General features: G+C 58.4%; 2 protein-coding genes across 15 annotated transcripts in view; one reads left to right on the top strand and one right to left on the bottom strand.

Annotated features, from left to right (window-relative positions):
- NF2 (NF2, moesin-ezrin-radixin like (MERLIN) tumor suppressor) overlaps nt 1–10,514 on the bottom strand; it is a 49,499-nt gene extending 38,985 nt beyond the window's left edge. For all 9 annotated transcript variants that reach the window (XM_080366054.1, XM_080366053.1, XM_080366051.1 and 6 more), the window contains exon 1: nt 10,310–10,514. In XM_080366054.1, the coding sequence (XP_080222180.1) occupies nt 10,310–10,423 (114 nt within the window). In that variant the 5' untranslated portion in view covers nt 10,424–10,514. The remainder of the gene's footprint in view (nt 1–10,309) is intronic.
- A 101-nt stretch (nt 10,515–10,615) lies between these two features.
- NIPSNAP1 (nipsnap homolog 1) lies at nt 10,616–18,003 on the top strand. Of its 6 annotated transcripts, XM_080366265.1 has the most exons (15): nt 10,828–11,102; nt 11,461–11,521; nt 12,067–12,171; nt 12,527–12,599; nt 12,990–13,087; nt 13,202–13,305; nt 15,635–15,762; nt 15,935–15,980; nt 16,304–16,398; nt 16,577–16,647; nt 16,764–16,904; nt 17,090–17,121; nt 17,232–17,326; nt 17,432–17,515; nt 17,606–18,003. In XM_080366265.1, exons 2-15 carry the CDS (start codon nt 11,468–11,470, stop codon nt 17,668–17,670), a joined length of 1,191 nt encoding a protein of 396 aa, XP_080222391.1. In that variant the 5' UTR covers nt 10,828–11,102; nt 11,461–11,467; the 3' UTR covers nt 17,671–18,003. The 6 variants fall into 6 exon arrangements, 5 of the variants coding, with proteins under 5 accessions (XP_080222391.1, XP_080222392.1, XP_080222393.1 ...); XM_080366266.1 differs by lacking the exon at nt 12,990–13,087 and having other exon boundaries at nt 12,050–12,171; XM_080366267.1 differs by lacking the exon at nt 10,828–11,102 and having other exon boundaries at nt 11,483–11,521; nt 12,050–12,171.
- Nucleotides 18,004–18,823: the final 820 nt, after the last annotated feature.

Below are 18,823 nucleotides of genomic sequence, written 5' to 3'. Positions count from 1 at the left end.
CGCCGCTCCCGCTGTCACCCACTGCCGCCTTGTGGGCAAAGCCGCCGAGGACAAGCTTATTGCCATTCTGCTGGCTTTGATTAAATGAGTATATCGTTATTTTCTCCCCCTCCCAGGGCACGCAAACACACACACTGGCAGTCCCAGAATAGAATAAAGTCAATGTTACCCTCCAAAAAACCAACACCCCCAGACGGCTCGCCACAGCCTCTCCGCAATTCCTATCAACCACCGTCAACACCTCGAGGTCAAAAACACCAGGAGGAGCAAGTTTTGCAGGGTTGTAATTATAAAACCCTAATTTCACACATTTAGCTAGCCTCCAGTCCCCATGACGAGCTCCAGCTTGGCACAGGATGGTTCAGATTGTAGAAGATCTTTTCCTGACTATTATTTTAAGAGGGAGGTTAATTCAAGGGTTCAGACAAAACAGAGCGAGACACATTTAAACAGCTATTTTGTACCATTTCTGTAGGCACATAAAAACAGGCTGCCATCAAAGGGCTATTTCTTAACTGGAATGAAACTGCTTTGCATAAAGTGTTATCGGCTTTTTTTCTTTTTTTTTTTATTTTTTCTTTCTGCAAGGACCACATTACAGCCTATTGCTTCAGAGGAGTGATGGGTGCCTGCAGGCACACAGCCCTGCACCTAACCTTTCCCAGGACAGGCCCCTGCGTGTTGCTAACAGGAGCGTCTCCTCCCCAGACACTCCACATCCCATGGGATCAGTGTTGTGAACAAACCTGGAGCAACCCCACTGAGTCCCATCCCCCCCCGAGCCAGGGTTTCCACCCGCTGTGGCTCCCCACCAAACCACCCCTGCAGAATTTCACACGCAGGCACCCCGACTTTGCTCACCACCCTGCAGCAGCTGGCATGACCCAAAGATTTCTTCCCCATAAGCAAGCCAGCCGTTCGTTTCAAAAACCAGCAGTGAGCATTAAAGCAAGAGCTTTGTGTGTTTTCCCCCTTCCTTGCAGTTTTAATCTGGTGACAGGAATATTTTAAGCGATTGCTTCTGCTGCTAGATTTTACACGCTGCTTTGTCACTGCACGAGTACGTTATAGCAGAAATATATATTTAACATTCCTGCCCGCACAGTGCTGAAATCTCCAACAGTAACACGCTCAGACAGCCTCCCTGACTGTGCTGAATTACCTTCATTAAATATATAAATGGAACAGCAGCCACGTTTATTTCAACATACATGATTTCATTCCACACCTCGGTACTTAAAATAACTATCTGCATTCAAGTGGCGTCTTTTGACAGCTGAGCTCAAAATGCTTTAGAGGCGTTCAGGACCTCAGCCCTCCTTACCCTTACTTGATAGGACTCGTATCATTAACTGCCACATTTCCTGGTTGTAAAACACAAAAAAGCCTCCCCCAGGCACGAGGAGATGAGGAGAGCTGCTGTCCAAGGCTGGGCAGAGAGCCTGGGGGAGAGCCAGGATGGGCTAGCAGTTCCCCATCCCATCCTCTGCTAGTAACGCCATTCCCCTGCTCTGCACTAAAGTGACACCTGAAGCGCAAAGACGGTTTCACAAGCCATTACGAGCTCCTGAAAACAAAACAAAGAGGCTCAGAGCAGAAAAATTCCCTCTCAGCCATATGCCAGAGCGTCTGGCACAATGCTATAATAAAGCTCAATGTCCCAATAAAAAGCTACATCATGATAACCTGAACCTGACCCGCAGGACGGAGCAAGATGCGTCACCTCAGCATCCTCGATCAGCTGCAGGCATCGCCTCTTACATTTGCAGCTTTGTGTTCTTCCATTAGTATGATCGCAACACAGGTTGTTAGATATATCCAGCGAGTCGTTGAAGGAATACGTGGACAAGCTGCTTTATAAACAGGGTAAGCGCTGCAAGGCTGTTACTCTGCGGAGCTGGAATTTATGTTCTTTACTAAATACAGAGTGTTTACAATTTATCAGCAGAGCCTTTTAAGTAAACAGCACCAAACACTTAAAAGTCAGCAGCCAGTGGCTAGAATAGAGTGCTTCCAGTACCAGTTATTGGCATCATCTTTTTCTCCAGCAGAGACATTGCATTTGGCGTCGATTAACAGGGTTTGCATTATTTATTAACCTGCACCAGAAGTCATTTCCAGCTAGCAGGCAACTGGACAATTTATTTTGGTGCACAACCCTTCCATCAAGTTTCACAACTGCTCCTTAGCTAACAAGTCAATAAACCAGCTGCAAAAATGAGCAGAAGGGTTATCTGATTCCCTTGTTGTGGGGTGACAAGGAAGGAGTGCCAGCACTACGAAGTCGGCACTTTTGTAGCAAAGTGCTACAAAAAAGGGGTGCCAGGCACAGGAGGGTGCAGCCACCCTGCAGAGGGTTGAGCAGGTGGTCTATGGAAAAAAAATCAACCACTGGCATAGTCTTCCAACCATGTCAAACTGAGTTTACGCCAACTACATGGAAAAGGGAAGGAAAAAAAAAAAAAAAAGGACACTTTTTAAACCATTTAAGATCAAGGTTCCTCACGTGAGAAGCTCTCCTCAGACAACAGGGAGGTACCCAAACCGCTGGGGACAAAACCTGGCTCTGTCCAGGGGCGGCAGATGAAGATCTCACCTCCGTGTCGACACAAACACAAACCACCAGAGCTTCAGCTGTCCCTGGGGTCAGGCTGGGGAATAAGGGAACAAACAAGTGACCGGAGGGCATTAAGGCAGCGCTCAGCAGCTCAGCCCAGGCACACTGCTTCCCAGGGAAAATCCATTGCCAACGGTCCCTCTGCACCCCACGCAATGCAGCCGCTCTGCAGAAGGCACAGCACCAGGTTAATGCATGACCTGGAAGAAATTACTAACATCTATAGAATATTTCACTGCACCCATTTATCTTTAAATAACGCAGAAAAAGGCTTTTCACCTCAGCAGATCATTTTATTAAGCGTTAGTTCTGTGCTAGAGATGAAAAGAGAGCACAGAGTCCCTGTTGTGGTGACATGACAGTCTGAAAGACCACGAAGAAAAGGGGACCAAGCCCCAGGAAGATGTGCTCAGCTTCCATCGTGTGATGTTACTTCCATTTAGAAGCAAGGTTTAACAAGAGGATGTGACACCTCTTCAGTGAAACAGGGAGGAAGATGGCAGAAGGGAGGGGGCAGGGGCTGAGCAGAGCACCCTTCCACTAACCACTTGGGAAACAATAAATCGGTGGGCTGTATCTGTTCCCCATCCCACCAGGAGATGCCCAAACAAACGAGCCACAACAGTTTACGCCTGAAATGGAAATAACTTTTGAGACTGCAGACCACATTTATTTCTCTTTCTGAACTTGAATGATATTAGGATTGCCACAGACAACAATTTATTTGGATTTAAAGCCCATTTGCAGCAAATGGGGAATCAAATACGTAATATGCTTCCATTTTTTAAAAAAAAAATCAAGTGATGTCAAATACTTTCAATTGCCACTTACTGAGCCACAAGACAGGGCTGTAAAAGTTATTTTTATTTACTAATGCTACACGACAACTCGATAATGAGCTTTTAATTAAAACCTATTCTGTTAACCACCGAGGAGGCCAAAAATGCACCCAGGCGTAAGGACACAGATGGTGCAGCCAAGCACATTTCGTGATGTCTGCCCAAGACAGAGACGGAGTGGGGTACACGGCAGAACAAGCTGCTGTGGCTCCGGCCAGCCAGCACTGAGGCAAGTGGGAGAGGCGGAGGGGACAACAAGCGATGACGACGTCCCAAAGCCTCACCTATCCCCACAAGTTGGGTTTGCACAACCTAAGAGTTACGGGGTCAAGCAGCAGCTCGACACAGGGGAAGAAGCTCCAAGAGGTTGAGAGAAGGATCTTGATCCTGCAGGGACCCCCCAGCCTTTGGGTGCCAAGGATGCATAGGGATATAACATCAGACAGAGCTGTCTCTGACAGCAGCCTGCATTCCTTGCCGCTGCGGGAAGGGCCCCACAGGGCAGGAATAACCACGTGGGAGCCAACTGCGGACTGACACAGGGTATTTCAGCACAAGCCTGACCTGCTCTGATGATCTTTTGCCTGCTGATGCACTCTGAAAACAGACAGCTTACCACAGGGAAAGCCACGCTAGGCTTTAAGAAGCCAGTGTTGTCAGCCTTAGGAGAGAGGGTTAGCCTTGCAAGTTTACCTCTGAATGAAGCAAGGCTAAACCATGTATACTATCAAACGCCTCTCTTCCAGTCTTAAGGGCTGTTTGATTTTCTAACAGAGTGCTGCCTCCCAGCTTCAAGTAGATTGTTTCCAGGGCTGCTTCCCTGTTCAAGTATTTTTAATTTCAAAAACCACCTACTTGAAAGACACTGTAGCAAAAAAAAAAAAAAAAAAAAAAAAAAAGAAGAGGAAGAAAGAAGAGATATTAAACAGCATCAAAACCAGAGTCTGTACACCAAAAGAGCAAGACTTTCTGTCCCAAATGCCTTCACTCCTTCCCCTTTGCATCAACACACCTCCTCTGGATTAACCACAAAGACTGACGATTGACAGCAGTTCTGAACCATCTTTGGAGGGAACGAGATAACTCGGAGTTTCACAATCAGCTCAGAAGAGGCTGCAGTGGGACACAGGGGATCCAGAGAGCATTTCAGATGCAGGATGAGGCAGAGAGAAGCCAAAGAGGAGGACCTGTCTTCATAGCAAGTCTCATGTGACTTGTGCACAGCTTAAGGGAATGCAGAACTGAACCACACCAAGCAAGACATCTCTAAAAAATTAATTCCCAAATGACACTGTTGTGAATCAACAGAATTTCTGACCTTTTTTGGCATAAACCCCTCCAAGCCACGAAGTGAGAAAATATACCTTACCTGCAGCTCATATTTAAAGAGGGGTCAGCAGCAACCAAACAGCACAAACTCCTGAGCACTCGCAGAGAGCCAACACAGGATCGGGGCAGATGGGTGTGCTGAGGAACCAGAACATTGACTTGACAGCTGGTATCCCAACAATTTACTGAAGATCATTTTGTAGCTGAGGGGGATTATTTCTCTCAAGCTTTTTTAAAATAGCTGTTACTGCCCACAGATCCGTCTTTTCCAGTTAACTTCCTGCCTGTTTGCAGAAGCTTAGCAGCAGTGAGAGAGGTCACTGCCCCTACTAGCATCACTGAGCTGCTGCTAGATATTTAACCAGGGATGGAAGGATTTTTATAAAACCCCTTCCAAGGATCCTGCAACACAGAAGGAAGCTGAGGGCGCTCTACTTCCTGGCTTCCTTCTCTTGCCTGTTTTATTTTGGTGCAGTGACTAGAGAGAGCTCAAAACTCGACCTCAATTTACTGTGCCAGCTCTTACTCAAAAACTTATTTGGTTCCAGATTTTCACCACCAAATCTTTGCTTGCTCCTGTTTCAGAGGATAAGCTTTTGCAGCTCAGCTACGTAACTCCCTAGGTTTGTTAACAAAGAGACAAATCCTTGGCCACACACTGCTGAAATTTGGTCTTGCCTACTTACAAGCAAACAGAAAAGCTTTACAACTAACCTCGTCCAACTGGCGCTTCACCGAGTGGGGCACTGGGCTAAAAAGATCCCTTCCAACCAAGGTTATTCTCTGGACAAAGAGGAACGGATTAAGCACTGAAGCAGTGACAGCGTGCACGTTTGGACCAGCAAATACATCAGTCCAAACCTGCCTCTTCTTGCTGCTTGAACACTTCAGCTGTTTCTCTAGGTTGGCTGTAAAGCTTTTCCATTCATTTTTAAGCTACGACCCACAGAAGCTGCTACTGTCAAGGGATTAAGGCTGGGAAGCCGCTGGACAGCTAGCTGCATCCTTGGTGAAGTAATGATCCCTGCAGGAGTTTCAGGCCCAAGATCACAGGCACGATTAAAAGGCTAAAGATAAAACACACACTTCAGAAAAGGTGCTGTGGCTCCAGAGGTGAAAAGCCACTAACCTGACTGACCACTGCAAGAGGAAGAAACGGGCAAAGACATGCACAAAACCAAAAGAAAGATTGATGGGTTTCTCCTATCAACCAGGGAACTTGGTTCTTGGAGGAAAAAAACTGCACATCGGTCCACGTGAGACCAACCTGACACCAGCCACGTTACACCACCACCATCCTACTGGAGGGACAGGATGAACGATGCCTTGGAAGACAAAGACTCAAAAATACCACAGATTTTTAAAATGTACGCCAGAGATAATGGATAACCAACTACCTCATCTAGAGAGGCACCACCAAAACCACATTACCTTGCCATGTCGACTACTTTAATTTGGTTCAGGGCCACTGTCAGCAAGCTGCACCATCAGGGTGGCAACAGCAGAGGAAACCATCAGGCCCAGCAGGCTCCTGGCACTGCACTCTGAACTGACATCAAGCCATTTGTACCACACCCTGGCAAGCTCTGCTCTACACTATGCCACTTAAAATAGCTTCCCAAATTGGTACTCGGGCAGTGCACTGCCTATCGCGGTGTTAATCGCAGGAGAACATCAACATTAAATGTCTTTCAACAAGATTTCTCTTCTGCTGCTCTCCAAGCACAGAAAGCTGAGGGACCGCAGGAGCTATTTGAGGGTGATCTCAGAAAGGTGAGGCAGCTAGGGATTGGTTTAACATGGGGATTTTAAGAGCTATGCAAATGTCTATCCTTCCTCAAGATGCTATCAATTAATTAGGTACCAGGCTCAAACAGCTGCGATGGAAGTAACATAAAGGAAGACACTCAATTTGTGCCTTCAAGATTTCCCCAAACAAATTATAAGTCTTTAAAGTGAAACCCCAACCGTGATTATTAAGTTTCATCACCAGGTTAGAAAGATTAAAATTTCATTTCTATGAATTATTTTAGATTTAGACTCGATTTAGAGACATCATTTGCAGAGTAAACAGATGCAAAGTGGGTTTAATCTCTTAAAATACACAGCTGGGAATTTCCACAGGGCAGACTGAAAAATTAACACAGAAAAATAAGATGTCCCCCTCACAGCTATGGCGGTGTTGGTGGGGTCAAAAGAAGAGGGACTGCTGGGACCAGAGCCAGGGCTCTACAGCTTGCACTGAGCGACATTCAGTCCAGCCCCAAGAGCCAGCCATCAAGCCACAGCAGGTTACGGATTCAGATCTCTTAGCTGCTCCACACACTTTCCCCAAGGGCTGGGGCAGACCTTGCTAGCCCCAGCTGCCCACCACGCTGCCCAGCCAGGCACTGCCAGGTCTTACATCCCATGGCCTCCACTATTTCCAGCTGTCTGGCCAGCCTCGAGGTCTCAGGCCTCCGCTGCCACTGCCTCCAGGTGAGGACAGCACCTCTGTCCTGCGCAGCAGGGCTGGGAAGTCTAACTCATGACAACACAGATCACACCTCAAGAGCTCTGCAACAAAGTTGAAAGAAAAAAGATCAGTTATGTTAATCCCACACAGAAAAACTCATTGCTGAAGTGTGTTTACCAGCAATAGGATCAAAACCTGTCCGGGAAGCCACCAGTCAGGCTATGCTGAAGACCAGCACACATAGTATCAGCCTTCCCAGAACAGCCTCACACCCCTCAGACCACTCACTGGCTGGGCATCTGGCTCCTGGAGAAGGAAAAGCAGGGTGAAAGAAACACAGCAACGCTCAGAGCAAGGCTGGGAACACACACCTAGGGCACAGAGATAAGCAGTGGCTATTTGCAATGGGGTGGAGGGAGGACAGAGACTTCTGGAAGTGGATGAGACCAAGGGCATGACAAGATGGCAGGGCAGGATGACAGAAATCAGCCCGCTCTGCCTGGACCGCAGCCTCTCCTTTGCAGGGACCCGCAGTGCCAGCACGCAGAGGATGCAGGAGGGAGCAGCACTGTCCCTCCCAACTGTGAATACCCAGCTCCCAGGGCTCAAGCAAAACAGTGCTCCCCGGACGACTGCCGAGCGGGCAGGGGTCCTGGGCAAGGCCATTTGGATTGGCAACCCAAGGTCAAGGCGTCAGCATGAATTAGGCAGCAAAATGCTCCTGCACTCCTTCCTCTGCCTGCTCAGCTGCTGTTTTCCATGGGGTTTCAAGCCCAAGGCAGGGAGCAGGCTCCAGCACACCAGGTACACACCAAAACCCAACCAGAGCTACAACCCTAGGACTGCTGGACTCACAGAGGAACTGCTGAACCTGCAGCTCATTCCCTTGGTGGAGCCAGGAGGTGCCCACGGCTGGAGAGCAGCAATGGCAGAGAGGGAGGGGATGAGCACAGGCAAGAGAAGCCAAGAGGCAGCAGCAGTCCCCCCTGCCCGGCTCCGAGTGAGTGGCATGCCCCCAGGAGCAGGCTACTGATGAGATCTCCAACAAACCATCGGCTACCCATCCCTGTCAGCACCAGGTACCATTTACAGACTGCAAAAACACATCTCAGGAGCCTCCCCCAAAAGCACGACAGCAAGACTCCCAACTGCACCTCCTTCCACTAACCCTCTGGTGTGTGTTTGTGCAGCAGGGGTTTCCCCCTCCCCAGCCTCCTGCTCCGGTCAGCAGTCCTTCCCATCCAAAGAAACCCATCACATCAATGCCCACACAGATACTCCAGCAAACACAGTGCTGCTCGCTCCTCTCTCATCTCAACCCTCCACAGCCTGAGCCCAGCAAAGCTTCGGGCAGGGGCCAGATCCCTCTAGAGAGCATGGTCCTCCCCAGACCATCGACCCTCCCACTCCTTTGACTTTCAGGCAAAGTGGCCAAGGCCACAAGCTCTGCTCCTGGCTCCAGGTCTCGCCATGGGCTGCCACAGCAAGGACAGAGACAAACCCTTCCCTGGGCCACCTTCCCATCCCCTCCGTCACATCAGCCCCAGCGACTCGAGGCCACAGGGTGTGTCTGATCCATCTGCAACGTCAGGAGCTGGGCTTGGTGCATTTCTGCAGAATCAGCAGCCAAGGAGTTTTCCCCAGAGCCATACAACTACAAGACAAAGACAGGGGCAGAGACACGGCCAGGGAGCTGGACTGCTTGAATAAAACTCACACCTCAACATGGACTGCCCTGTGCTCACGGGCACCAAGCATGGTGTGAAACAGCCCCATCACTCACAAGCATCCAACTATTTCCCTCCCCTCCACCTGAGCACTCTGTGCTGAAGGATGCCTGAACTCCCCCATGCATCAGCTCAGACAAAATACAGGAGACCTGAGCAGGACCATACACGTTGCTCAGGAACTCCTTCCTGCACTTTCACAAAGGCTGGAGAAGTCTATCTGCAGCAACAAGCTTTTTTGGCAGGAACCTCCCCGAAAAGTCATCTCAAGAGGCACAAGTTGCACAGTCAAATCCCACCCAAAAGCACTGCCTCACTGCTGCACAAATCCCCTAATCCCAACGTGAAGCAACAAATGGCTGCAACATTAAAAAAAAAAATTATTTACTTTTCATCATACGTTATTACTGGCAGCCTCAGAAAAACATGCAAGAACAGTGCCAGGATGCTTAAACTCTCCTGGCAGCATCACAGTGGGAAGCTCACACGACTACTATCTCAAATAAATCCTTATTCCCTGGGAAAGGCAGAAAGTTCTTCAGAGCGGACAACAATTGTCAAAAGCAAGAAAATTTATGACAACAAACACCCCTCGGCTTACAGGAGCTGGGATTCCATCAAGATAAGCATCAGACTAATGAAATATAAACTATTAAATAAGAAGGTTAAACTGGGTAGAAACGGCTTTCGGTGTTTGCATGCCTGAGCCCTCTGGATTGGCTGCAAAGACACCGACAACAAACGAGACCCTGGGGCCTGACAGCAACCGCCCAGGGGAGGTTTAAGGGCCACAAAAAAGGAAAATATCAGGGAAAAAGCAGTCACATCCACAGCGGGCAGCTGGGCACAACGCCCCCAGACCCCTCTTCATCCTCAGGACTGAGCTAATAACTCACGCAAACGTGAAAAATGTATTTGTGTGTGTTTGCTGAGCGCTTTGAGCCGGACCCTGGTGGGCTCAGGCCTGGCCACCTGGGCCACCGCCGGCCTCCTCACGGTAGCCACCGTGCAGCGGGCGCCTGCGGCTGCCTGAAGGCTGAATTGTAATGAGAATGAAGGCGAGTTACAAACAAGACACCAGAACCGCGCACACCCCTCTGTCCCGGCCGGCAGCCCCCGGGGGTCGCTCCCCCACCGCGTAGGGCCCACCCACCGCCCGGCCGGCCCCCACCCGCGCCCCCCGCCGCCGGGCCCCGGCCCCACCGCCAGGCCGGCCTCAGGCCGGCTGCCGGGCCAGGGGCAACCCCCGGGCGGGCGGGACAGACCGCGGAGGCGGGCGGGGGTGCGGCCCACCCCCCCGGGAGCCCCGGCCCAGCCCCGCCGCCGCCGCCCCGGCCGTCACCTCGCAGCTGAACTCCATCTCGGCGTCCATGGTGGCGATGCGCACCGTGAAGGTCTTGGGCTGCTTCCTCTTCAGCGAGCTGAAGCTCATGCGGGACGCGATGGCCCCGGCCATGGCGGGGGAGGCGGCTCAGCGCGGCGGTAGCGCCATGGCGGCGGGGAGGGCCCGGGCCCCGCCGCTCCGGGCCGCGCCGAGCTGCGCCCGCCCCCGGCGCCCCTCCATTGGTCCCGCGCTGGCCTGCTCCCGCCCCCGCCAGGCGGGTTGCGCGGCGCGACAGCCAACGGGGAGGGCTGTGAAGGAGGAGAGGGAGCGGAAGCGGCTGTGATTGGGGAAAGTCGATGCCGCTCAAGGGAAGGGGGCGGTGCGAGAAGGGAACACCTCCCAGGGCGGGGGGATGAAGGAGAGGCGTGGGCCGGGCGGTGGCGCCACCTGGTGGCTGGCGGAGCGGGAAGCAACCTGCGCCGTGACGTGCTACGAGGAGCCAGGCCCGTGCGTGGGAGGGGCGGGGCGGGGCGGGCGGGCACTAGGACCAGGGCAGAGGCCGAACGCCCCGGGACTCCCCACGCTGCCGGCATCGGGTGGGACCGGGACAGCACCAGGATAACAGGGCGGGACCGGGGCAGCACCGGGATAACGGGACTGGGACAGGACTGAGATAACGGATAAAAATAACCGGGCAGGGCTGGGACAGCACCAGGATAACGGGATCGGCACCGACACAACCGAGAAAGTCTGGGACGGAACCGGGATACGGGACCGGGACCGGGGGGTCAGGACCAGCACCGGGATAACGGTATGGGACTGGGATCGGAACCGGGACCTAGACTGGGCAGTGGGATGGGACTGGGAGCCGAACTGGCGGAGATAACGGAACTGGGACCAGGGGATGGGACCGGCACGGGGCTGATGGGATGGAGGCTGGGGCCAGCGCCGGCGCGGGGGGGACGGCACTGGGATCAGCACAGAGTAATGGGCCGGGAACTGGGACCAGCTCGAGGTTCCTGTGCCGGCAACTGGGACCAGCTCGGGGCAATGGGCGGAGCCGAGCCCACCCCACCCCGGCCCGCGGCCCGGCGCCCCCGCAGCGGGAAGAACGGGGCCTCTGTTCCGCGGGGACAATAGGGACATTGACGGTGCCCTCGCCCCCGCAGGACCCCCATGGCAGAGGGAAGCGAACCCCCCCGCCGGGCCCCCGCCGGCCCGGGCACCCAGGTGGGCGGGGGAGGGGGGCACGGGGGGGCTTGGGCGGGTGTGGGGAGCTGGGAAGGGACGTGGGGGACCCAAGGGTGACCCGGGGTGCTGGGGGGGGGTCATGGGGGGGGGGGGGCAGTGGGTACCCAAGGGAGCTCGGATCCAAGGGTGACCTGGGGTGCTGGGGGGGGGTCATGGGGAGGCATGGGGGGGGGGGCAGGGGATACCCAAGGGAGCGAGGGGGCTGGGGGGGTCATGGTGAGCTGGAGGGGTATGGGGCACCTCAGGGGGCTCAGGGTGGCTGATGGCCCATGGGAGGGCAGCAGGGACTGTGGGGAACCCAAGGGAGCTCAGGGGGCTGGGGGGGGGGGACATGGGGGGCCCAAGGGAGCCCGGTGATCCATGGGGACCTATGGGGCACAAGGGGGGGGGCATAGTGCCCCAGGGGATCCCTGGGGAGTTGGGGGGGGTCACAGTGGGGTGCACAGGTGGATTGGGATAAGGGGACTGGTAGGGGCCTGGGAGAGCTGCTCGGAGCCCCCACTCCAGGTGAATCCCCCACCCAGCCCTGCCGGCCAGTACCGCGGGTCCACACCTTCGGGAAGGGGGGGCAGGCGCTGCGCAGAGACCCCCGCGCCCCCCCTGCCATGCGCGGCTGGCTGTACAAACAGGTGGGGGGCAGAGGAGGTTGGGGGTGGGGGGTATGAGGGGGCTCCAAGGTGGGAGGGTATGGGATTGGGGAGGTCTGGGGTGGGGGGTGCTGGGGGGGGTCATGAGGTTGGGGGGACTGGAGAGGGTTGGGCGTCTGGAGGGGGTATGGGTGTTGGGGTGGGAAGAGTTCTTTGGGGGTATTATAGGTTTTGAGGGATCAAAAGGGGTGCTGGGGCGTGGGGGTGGCAGGGGATGCTGGGGTGGCAGGGGTGGTGGTGGTTGCTGGGGTGGCTATGAGGTTTGGGGGGCTCTGGGGGGGCTTTGGGGTTTGGGGGGGTGATGGGCTGGGTGGGCTCAGCCGCTGTTGCCCCACAGGACAGCTCGGGGCTGCGGCTCTGGAAGCGCCGCTGGTTTGTGCTGGTCGATCTCTGCCTGTACTACTACCGGGGTGAGGGGGGGGCAGGGGGGTGGGCAGGACACCCTGGGGGCTTGGGGACCTAGGGCATTGGGGGTCCCTGGGGGGGGCTCCCGGATCAAAGGTCCTTTGGGTGGTTGGAGGCCCCTGGGGGGGTCAGGGAACCTGGGGGGATCAGGGGTGGGGTCCCTGAGGGGAGTGGGGGGCCCTGGGGGGGTCAAGGAACCTGGGGGATTGGGGGCCCCTGGGGGATTGAAGGGGTCTCTGGTAGGGATCTGAGGTCTGGGGAGCCCCAGGAGGTTTGGGGACAGCCAGTGGGACTCAGAGTAGTTCTCTGCGTCCCCCCAGTGGTGCTGGGGTTCTTGGGGTGCCAATGGGGTCCCTGGGGGTGTTCTCACCCCCCGCCACCCCTCTGGCCCCCAGATAGCAGCGAGCAGCAAGTGCGGGGCGGCCTCCCCCTGCCCGGCTATGAGATCCGCATACTGCCTGCTGCCCCCCGCGCCCCCCGGTTCCTCTTCACGGTCAGCCTCCACCCCCTGGGTCACTGGATCCGGGGGTGTCCTGGGTGCGGGGACAGGGCCCAGGAGGCTCTGGGCCTCCTGGGCCCCCTCCAGCATGAACCCCCCCATCCCCAGGCCGAGCACCCCGGGATGCGGACGTACTGCCTGGGGGCTGAGACCCCCGAGGAGCTGAATGCCTGGGTCTGCGCCTTGCGTCGGGGTGCATCGCCCCTGCCCCGGTGAGGGGGCTTGGGGGGTCACAGGGGGGCATGGGGAGCCTGGGTAGCAGGGGGTTTGGGAGGGTCCCAGGAGGCAGGAGGAGGTTGGGGGCTTTGAGGGGGTCAGGGAGGGTTGGGGGGGTCAAAGGCTTTGGGGGGGGGGGGGGCTGGGGGGCAGTTAACCCTGTAACCCCTGTTGTTTTCTTGCCCTCCCCCCAGCTCCCCCTGCGCTCCCTCCCTCCAGATGCCCCAGGAACCACAGAGTGGGGGTCCCCCATTGCCCCCTCACCCCTGTGGCTGGTGTCCCCTGTGGCCCCCAGCTGAGGAGGTGGTGGGCCCACCCATGCCCCCTACTCACCACCCCCCAGTCCCTCCACTGCACCCCAGCAAGGTGAGTGTAGGTGGGGGGCACTCAGGGGTGACCCCTTTGTTTAACCCTCCCCTCCATAGTGACCCCCAAACCGGCCTCCTGCCCCCTATCCCATAGCATCTGGGGACTGGGGGGGATGTTGGAGTAGGGACCTCTGACCCCCAGCTTAACCCCAGGTGTCCCCCAAGCTGCTCTGACACCCCTTGCCCTGGGGTTCCACGGGTGCTGGGTAGCCCCACAGGTGCTGGTGGGTGCCACAGTGGCCCCCAGAGCAGCAGCTGGGGGGGCGGTCTGGCCAGGGTAGTACCTCCGTACCCCAAGGACCACCATAGGGGGATCCTGGGGGTCCCAGTACCCCCACAGCAGAGTACCTGGGGTGCCCCAAAGACCCAGGGCTGGGCAGGGCACTGCACTCCAGGGGACCCTAATACCTTCCCCTGGGGAGGCCTACCCCCTGCAGGGACCACAGTTCCCAGCCCCTCCAGTGACCTCCCCAGCACTAGGAACAAGGGAGCCATGGTGTGCCCTGACCCACAGCCAGCACTGCAGCCCCCCCAGGACAGAGTGGGGGGATATGGGGGGGTAGGTACCGGGGCAATTGTGGGGCAGGTCTGTGCGGTGGGAGGGGGTTATGGGGCAGGCTGGGGGCGACAGGGTATAGGGGGAGCCGTGGGACAGACAGGAGCAGCAGGTGCCCTGTACCCTGACCGCAGGTGTCCCCACGCCCGGAGGAGGCCCCGGCACGGGGGGAGCCCCGCCCTATGCTGACCCCGCCTCCCCTGGGGAGGAGTCTGCGGGAGCTCCGCCCCCCTGAAGCAGCGACCAACCATCAGCTGCCCCCTCTGGCCGGCGGGGGGCCAGACGCCGTGGAGCAAGACATGGCAGCCAATCAGGCACTGGCTTTTACAGCTGGCTTTTCTGATTGGCTGCTGGCACTCGAGGACTCGGATGGGGCTCTGCCCTTCCCGGGCACCGCCTCCCCGCCGGCAGCCAATGAGACCTCGCCCTGCCCGAGGGCGGGAAGGAGTGGGCACGGCTCGGAGCGAGAAGGTGTGGCCGGCCGTGGGGCGCCGCGGCCAATCAGAATCACCCTTCTCCAGGCCAGCTTCTGAGGGAAGGGCGGGGAGCTACGCCCCTGTGGGGCGTGGCCTGGTGGAGGGCGGGGTTTCTGTAACCCCGCCCCCTCTGAGCCCCGCCCCGCTGCGGGGGAAGATGGCGGCTGCGGTGCGGCGGTTGCTGGGGTGCGGCGGCGCCCCCGGTGGAGCGCGGTGAGTGGGGCCGGCCCGGGTCCCCCCTTCCGAGGCTTCGGGTCCCCTCAGCGGGCCGGGGGCTGCTGCCGGCGGGCGGCTCCCGGGCCCTGGCGCGGTGCCGGCCCCGCTGTTAATACCTCACCGGGCAGCGCAGCCCGCTGGGCAAAGGTCCGGCCGGCAGCAGCCCCGCGGCGGGGAGGACTCCGCCCGCGCCCCGCTGCCCTGGGGGCGCCCGGCCCTCTGGAGGGCACTGGGCAGGCTGTGCCCTGCCATGGGGCAGCGGGTCTGCCCCACCGCGGCGGGGGTCCTGGCCAGAGCTCCTGCGGCTGAGGGGGATCCCGGGAGAGTGCTCCCCTGCCCCCCCGGGCCAGCCTGGCTCCCCCTGGGGCCCCCTGGGCTTGAGGCCCCCAGAGCCTGGGATGGGGAGAGCTGCCACCTTCGATGTTCTACATATTCCCTATAAAAGTGGGCCGGGTGCCCCACCCCACCCCCCACCCCACCCCTTCTGGGATGAACGGAGCGAAGCCCTCCAGGATGGACTGTGCTCCCCAGCAGCTGGAGGATGCAGGCACCTCCTGCCTGAAGACCTTGGAGGAAAGGACCAGCACTGTGGCCTTCAGCTGCTGTTTTTGCCCCCCAGTCTGTCATTCCCAGGCCAGAGATGCTGGGGTTTCCTCCAGCATGGGTGTGCTGGCACGTGCCCCCCCAGCGCTGACCCGCTGTCTCACAGGCAGTACTCGAGGGACGCCGAGGGCAGCTGGTTCCGCTCCCTCTTTGTGCACAAGGTGGATCCCCGCAAGGATGCCCATTCCAACCTCCTCTCCAAGAAGGAGACCAGCAACCTCTACAAGATCCAGTGTGAGTGGCCCCGCTGGGAGGATGGAGCTGGGGGTCAGAGCAGGTGGGGTGCACCCTGCTCTGCTGGCCCCTCCTCACCCATGGGGACTTCCACCTTGAGCTGCTCTGCCTTGGGCCACCCTCCCAGGGCCTCGGCTTCTGCCCTGGCAGACCCTCTCTCCTCTCCCTGCAGTTCACAACGTGAAGCCAGAGTGCCTGGATGCCTACAACAGCCTGACGTGAGCCCTGCTGCTGTTGGGGTGCTGCCTGGCATCCCAGCCAGCTGTTGGGGTGCCACTCTGGAGCGAGGGGGTTGGGAGGGTGGGCTTGTGTGGAGCTCCTCAGGATGCTGGGTGGGTCTGTGTCTCTGCTCCTTGCCTCAGTTTTTCTCTCTGTGAAATGGGGGCACCCCCAGGGATGCTCCCTGTCCTGTTAGGGCAGACTGCTCCATGCCCAGACTCCTTGTACTGGCCTGGGAGGGCAAATGGGGGTATCTGGAGTGGTTTGGGGTGGCTGCTGCTGCCGCCCCCCCCCCTCAGCTTCTCCCCCTTTGCCCCCACAGAGAGGAGGTGCTGCCCAAGCTCCACTCAGATGCTGACTACCCCTGTGACCTGGTGGGCAACTGGAACACGTGGTACGGCGAGCAGGACCAGGCAGGTGCGGGCAGGCAGGCGGTGGCTTCTGGTAGCTCTGCTGCCTGAGGGGCTGTGAGCAAAGTCGAAGACCTCGGCTTGTGCCAGGGGCCGGCTGTCATGCAGGAGGAGAGGGATGTGAGCTTCTGGGTGGGCTTTTGGGGTACTACCCCCATCTCCCCAGCACCACGCTCTCCTTCCAGTGCACCTCTGGCGCTTCTCAGGCGGGTACCCGGCCCTGATGGATTGCATGAACAAGCTCAAACAAAATAAGGTACCACCAGGAAGGATCATGGCGAGGCGCCTGAGCTCTGCCCCTCTCCTCTGCCTGACACCCCCTGGCCTGGGTTGTTGCCCCTACCCAAAACCCCCAGCTGGGGCTGTCCCCAGGAGTACCTGGACTTCCGCAAGGAGAGGAGCCGGATGCTGCTGTCCCGCAGGAATCAGCTGCTTCTGGAGTTCAGCTTCTGGAATGAGCCCCTGCCCCGCCAGGGACCCAACATCTATGAGCTGAGGACCTACAAGCTCAAGGTGAGCAGCTGCAGGGGACCAGCCCACACCGTGGGGCAGCATTTGGGTCGATATACCCCTGGGATGGGGGTCCTGCCTTGTGTTTTGGGGGGCAGCTGCCCAAATTCCTTCCTCCTTGGTGAGGAGAGCCCAAGAGCAGGGATCTGGCTGCTCACACTGGGGTTTTTTTTGTCTTCTATTTCCAGCCAGGGACCATGATCGAATGGGGCAACAACTGGTAAGTGACTGTTTTGCCAGCACAGAGGGAATCAAGGGGGGAAAAGGTCCCCCAGGAGTGGGGGCCCTGGGCAACTCCCTCCCAACGATGTTTCTCCCGCTGCATGCCAGGGCTCGGGCCATTAAGTACCGACAGGAGAACCAGGAGGCGGTTGGTGGGTTCTTCTCCCAGATTGGGGAGCTGTATGTGGTGCACCATCTCTGGGGTAAGCGGGCTCCCCCCTGCCACCCTTGTCACCCCCTGGGCTGCCCCCACCATGGGCTCTGGGGGGGGGGCAGCCCTGAGTGCCAGCTCTGTCCCCTCCCCACAGCGTACAAGGACCTGCAGTCCCGGGAGGAAACAAGGAACGCGGCCTGGAGGAAGAGGGGCTGGGATGAGAATGTGTACTACACGGGTGAGCAGGCCCCCCCCGCCCACACTGGGGACCCCCCTTGCTCACAGTGGGGACCCCCCTGCCCTTACCTCTCTCTCGCTCTTTTTCTAGTCCCACTGATCCGGACCATGGAGTCGCGGATAATGATTCCCCTGAAGATCTCGCCCCTGCAGTGAGCAGGGGGATCTGCGCCAGGGTGTCTGCCTGCACCCAGGGGGGCTCGCTGCCTGCCTGCGGCCCCGCTCTGCTGGGGGTCTCTGCTCCCCAACAGCTCCTGGCTCTCCTTCTCCCCCCTCACCTCATTTTGGGGTGCCCTGTGGGGGTGGGGAGGGTCCAAAGGTGGGGAGGGGAAGGGCAGAGGCCCCCACCCTGCAGCAGGTCCCCAGGTGTGGCCGGGGACAGCACTGCAGCGGGGCTGGGCAGGCTGCAGAGGTTGGGGGGTGTCTTAATTATTCCTGACAGGCCCAGTGAGTGCCTTTCCTGCCAATTAAATATTTAATATGCCAACACCTGGCCTCTCTGGGGGGTGTCTGGGGGCGCTCAGGCCCCCCAGTGTGGGGAGCAGACCTCCCCCCAGACCTGGCCTCACCCAGGGAGATACCCTGCCCCATGCCATGGGTGCGCCCAGCACCACAAGACCCCCACCCATCGGTGCGATGCTACACCGAGGCTCCTCCCCTCCGAGTGCCCCCAGTGCCATTGGGGACCCCATACCTGGGGACCCCCCAGCCCAAGGGCCCCCTGTGTCTGCGTGTGCCCTTCTGCAGGACGAGCCGCCCGAGCCCACGCGTGTCCTCACCGTGGGGGGACCCGCCCCATAAAGCGGGACTGGCCACGCCCCCTTGCCGAAGCCACGCCCCCCGTCGTGGGTTGCTGACGGACCTCTGTGGTGGTGGCCGCTAGGGGGCGCCCTCAGCGGCTGCCGCTCTGCGCCGCGCTCGTTCGCTCCACTGGCGTCACTTCCGGGCGGCGCTGAGGCGGGCGGTGCGGTGAGCGGGGGGCGCCGGCCTGGGGGAATCCGGGCAGGGACAGCCTGGCCGGGGGGCGGCCTGGGGCCGAGCTGGGGTGGGAGGGGACGTCCCTGGCCCGGGAGCGGGGGCCTCGGGCCCGGTGTGCGGGGGTCTGGGGGGGCTCTGGAGGAGCCGAGGCTCCAGGCCCGGTGTGCGGGGGTCTGGGGGGGCTCTGGAGGAGCCGAGGCTCCAGGCCCGGTGTGTGGGGGCCGGGGGGGCTCTGGAGGAGCCGAGGCTCCAGGCCCGGTGTGCGGGGGCCGGGGGAGCTCTGGAGGAGCCGAGGCTCCAGGCCCGGTGTGCGGGGGCCTGGGAGGCTCTG

Source organism: Falco punctatus, assembly GCF_963210335.1.
Source record: "Falco punctatus genome assembly, chromosome: 1".
Taxonomy (NCBI): domain Eukaryota; kingdom Metazoa; phylum Chordata; class Aves; order Falconiformes; family Falconidae; genus Falco; species Falco punctatus.
This window is presented reverse-complemented; position numbering and strand designations above follow the sequence as displayed.

What these genes read in the sequence shown, in the direction of transcription:
- NIPSNAP1 (XM_080366265.1), top strand. Translation starts at nt 11,468, where the DNA reads ATGGCAGAGGGAAGCGAACCCCCCCGCCGGGCCCCCGCCGGCCCGGGC. An exon ending in GGTGCATCGCCCCTGCCCCG is followed by an intron (nt 13,306 to 15,634) that starts GTGAGGGGGCTT and finishes GCTGTCTCACAG; the next exon opens with GCAGTACTCGAGGGACGCCG. An exon ending in GATGCCTACAACAGCCTGAC is followed by an intron (nt 15,981 to 16,303) that starts GTGAGCCCTGCT and finishes TTGCCCCCACAG; the next exon opens with AGAGGAGGTGCTGCCCAAGC.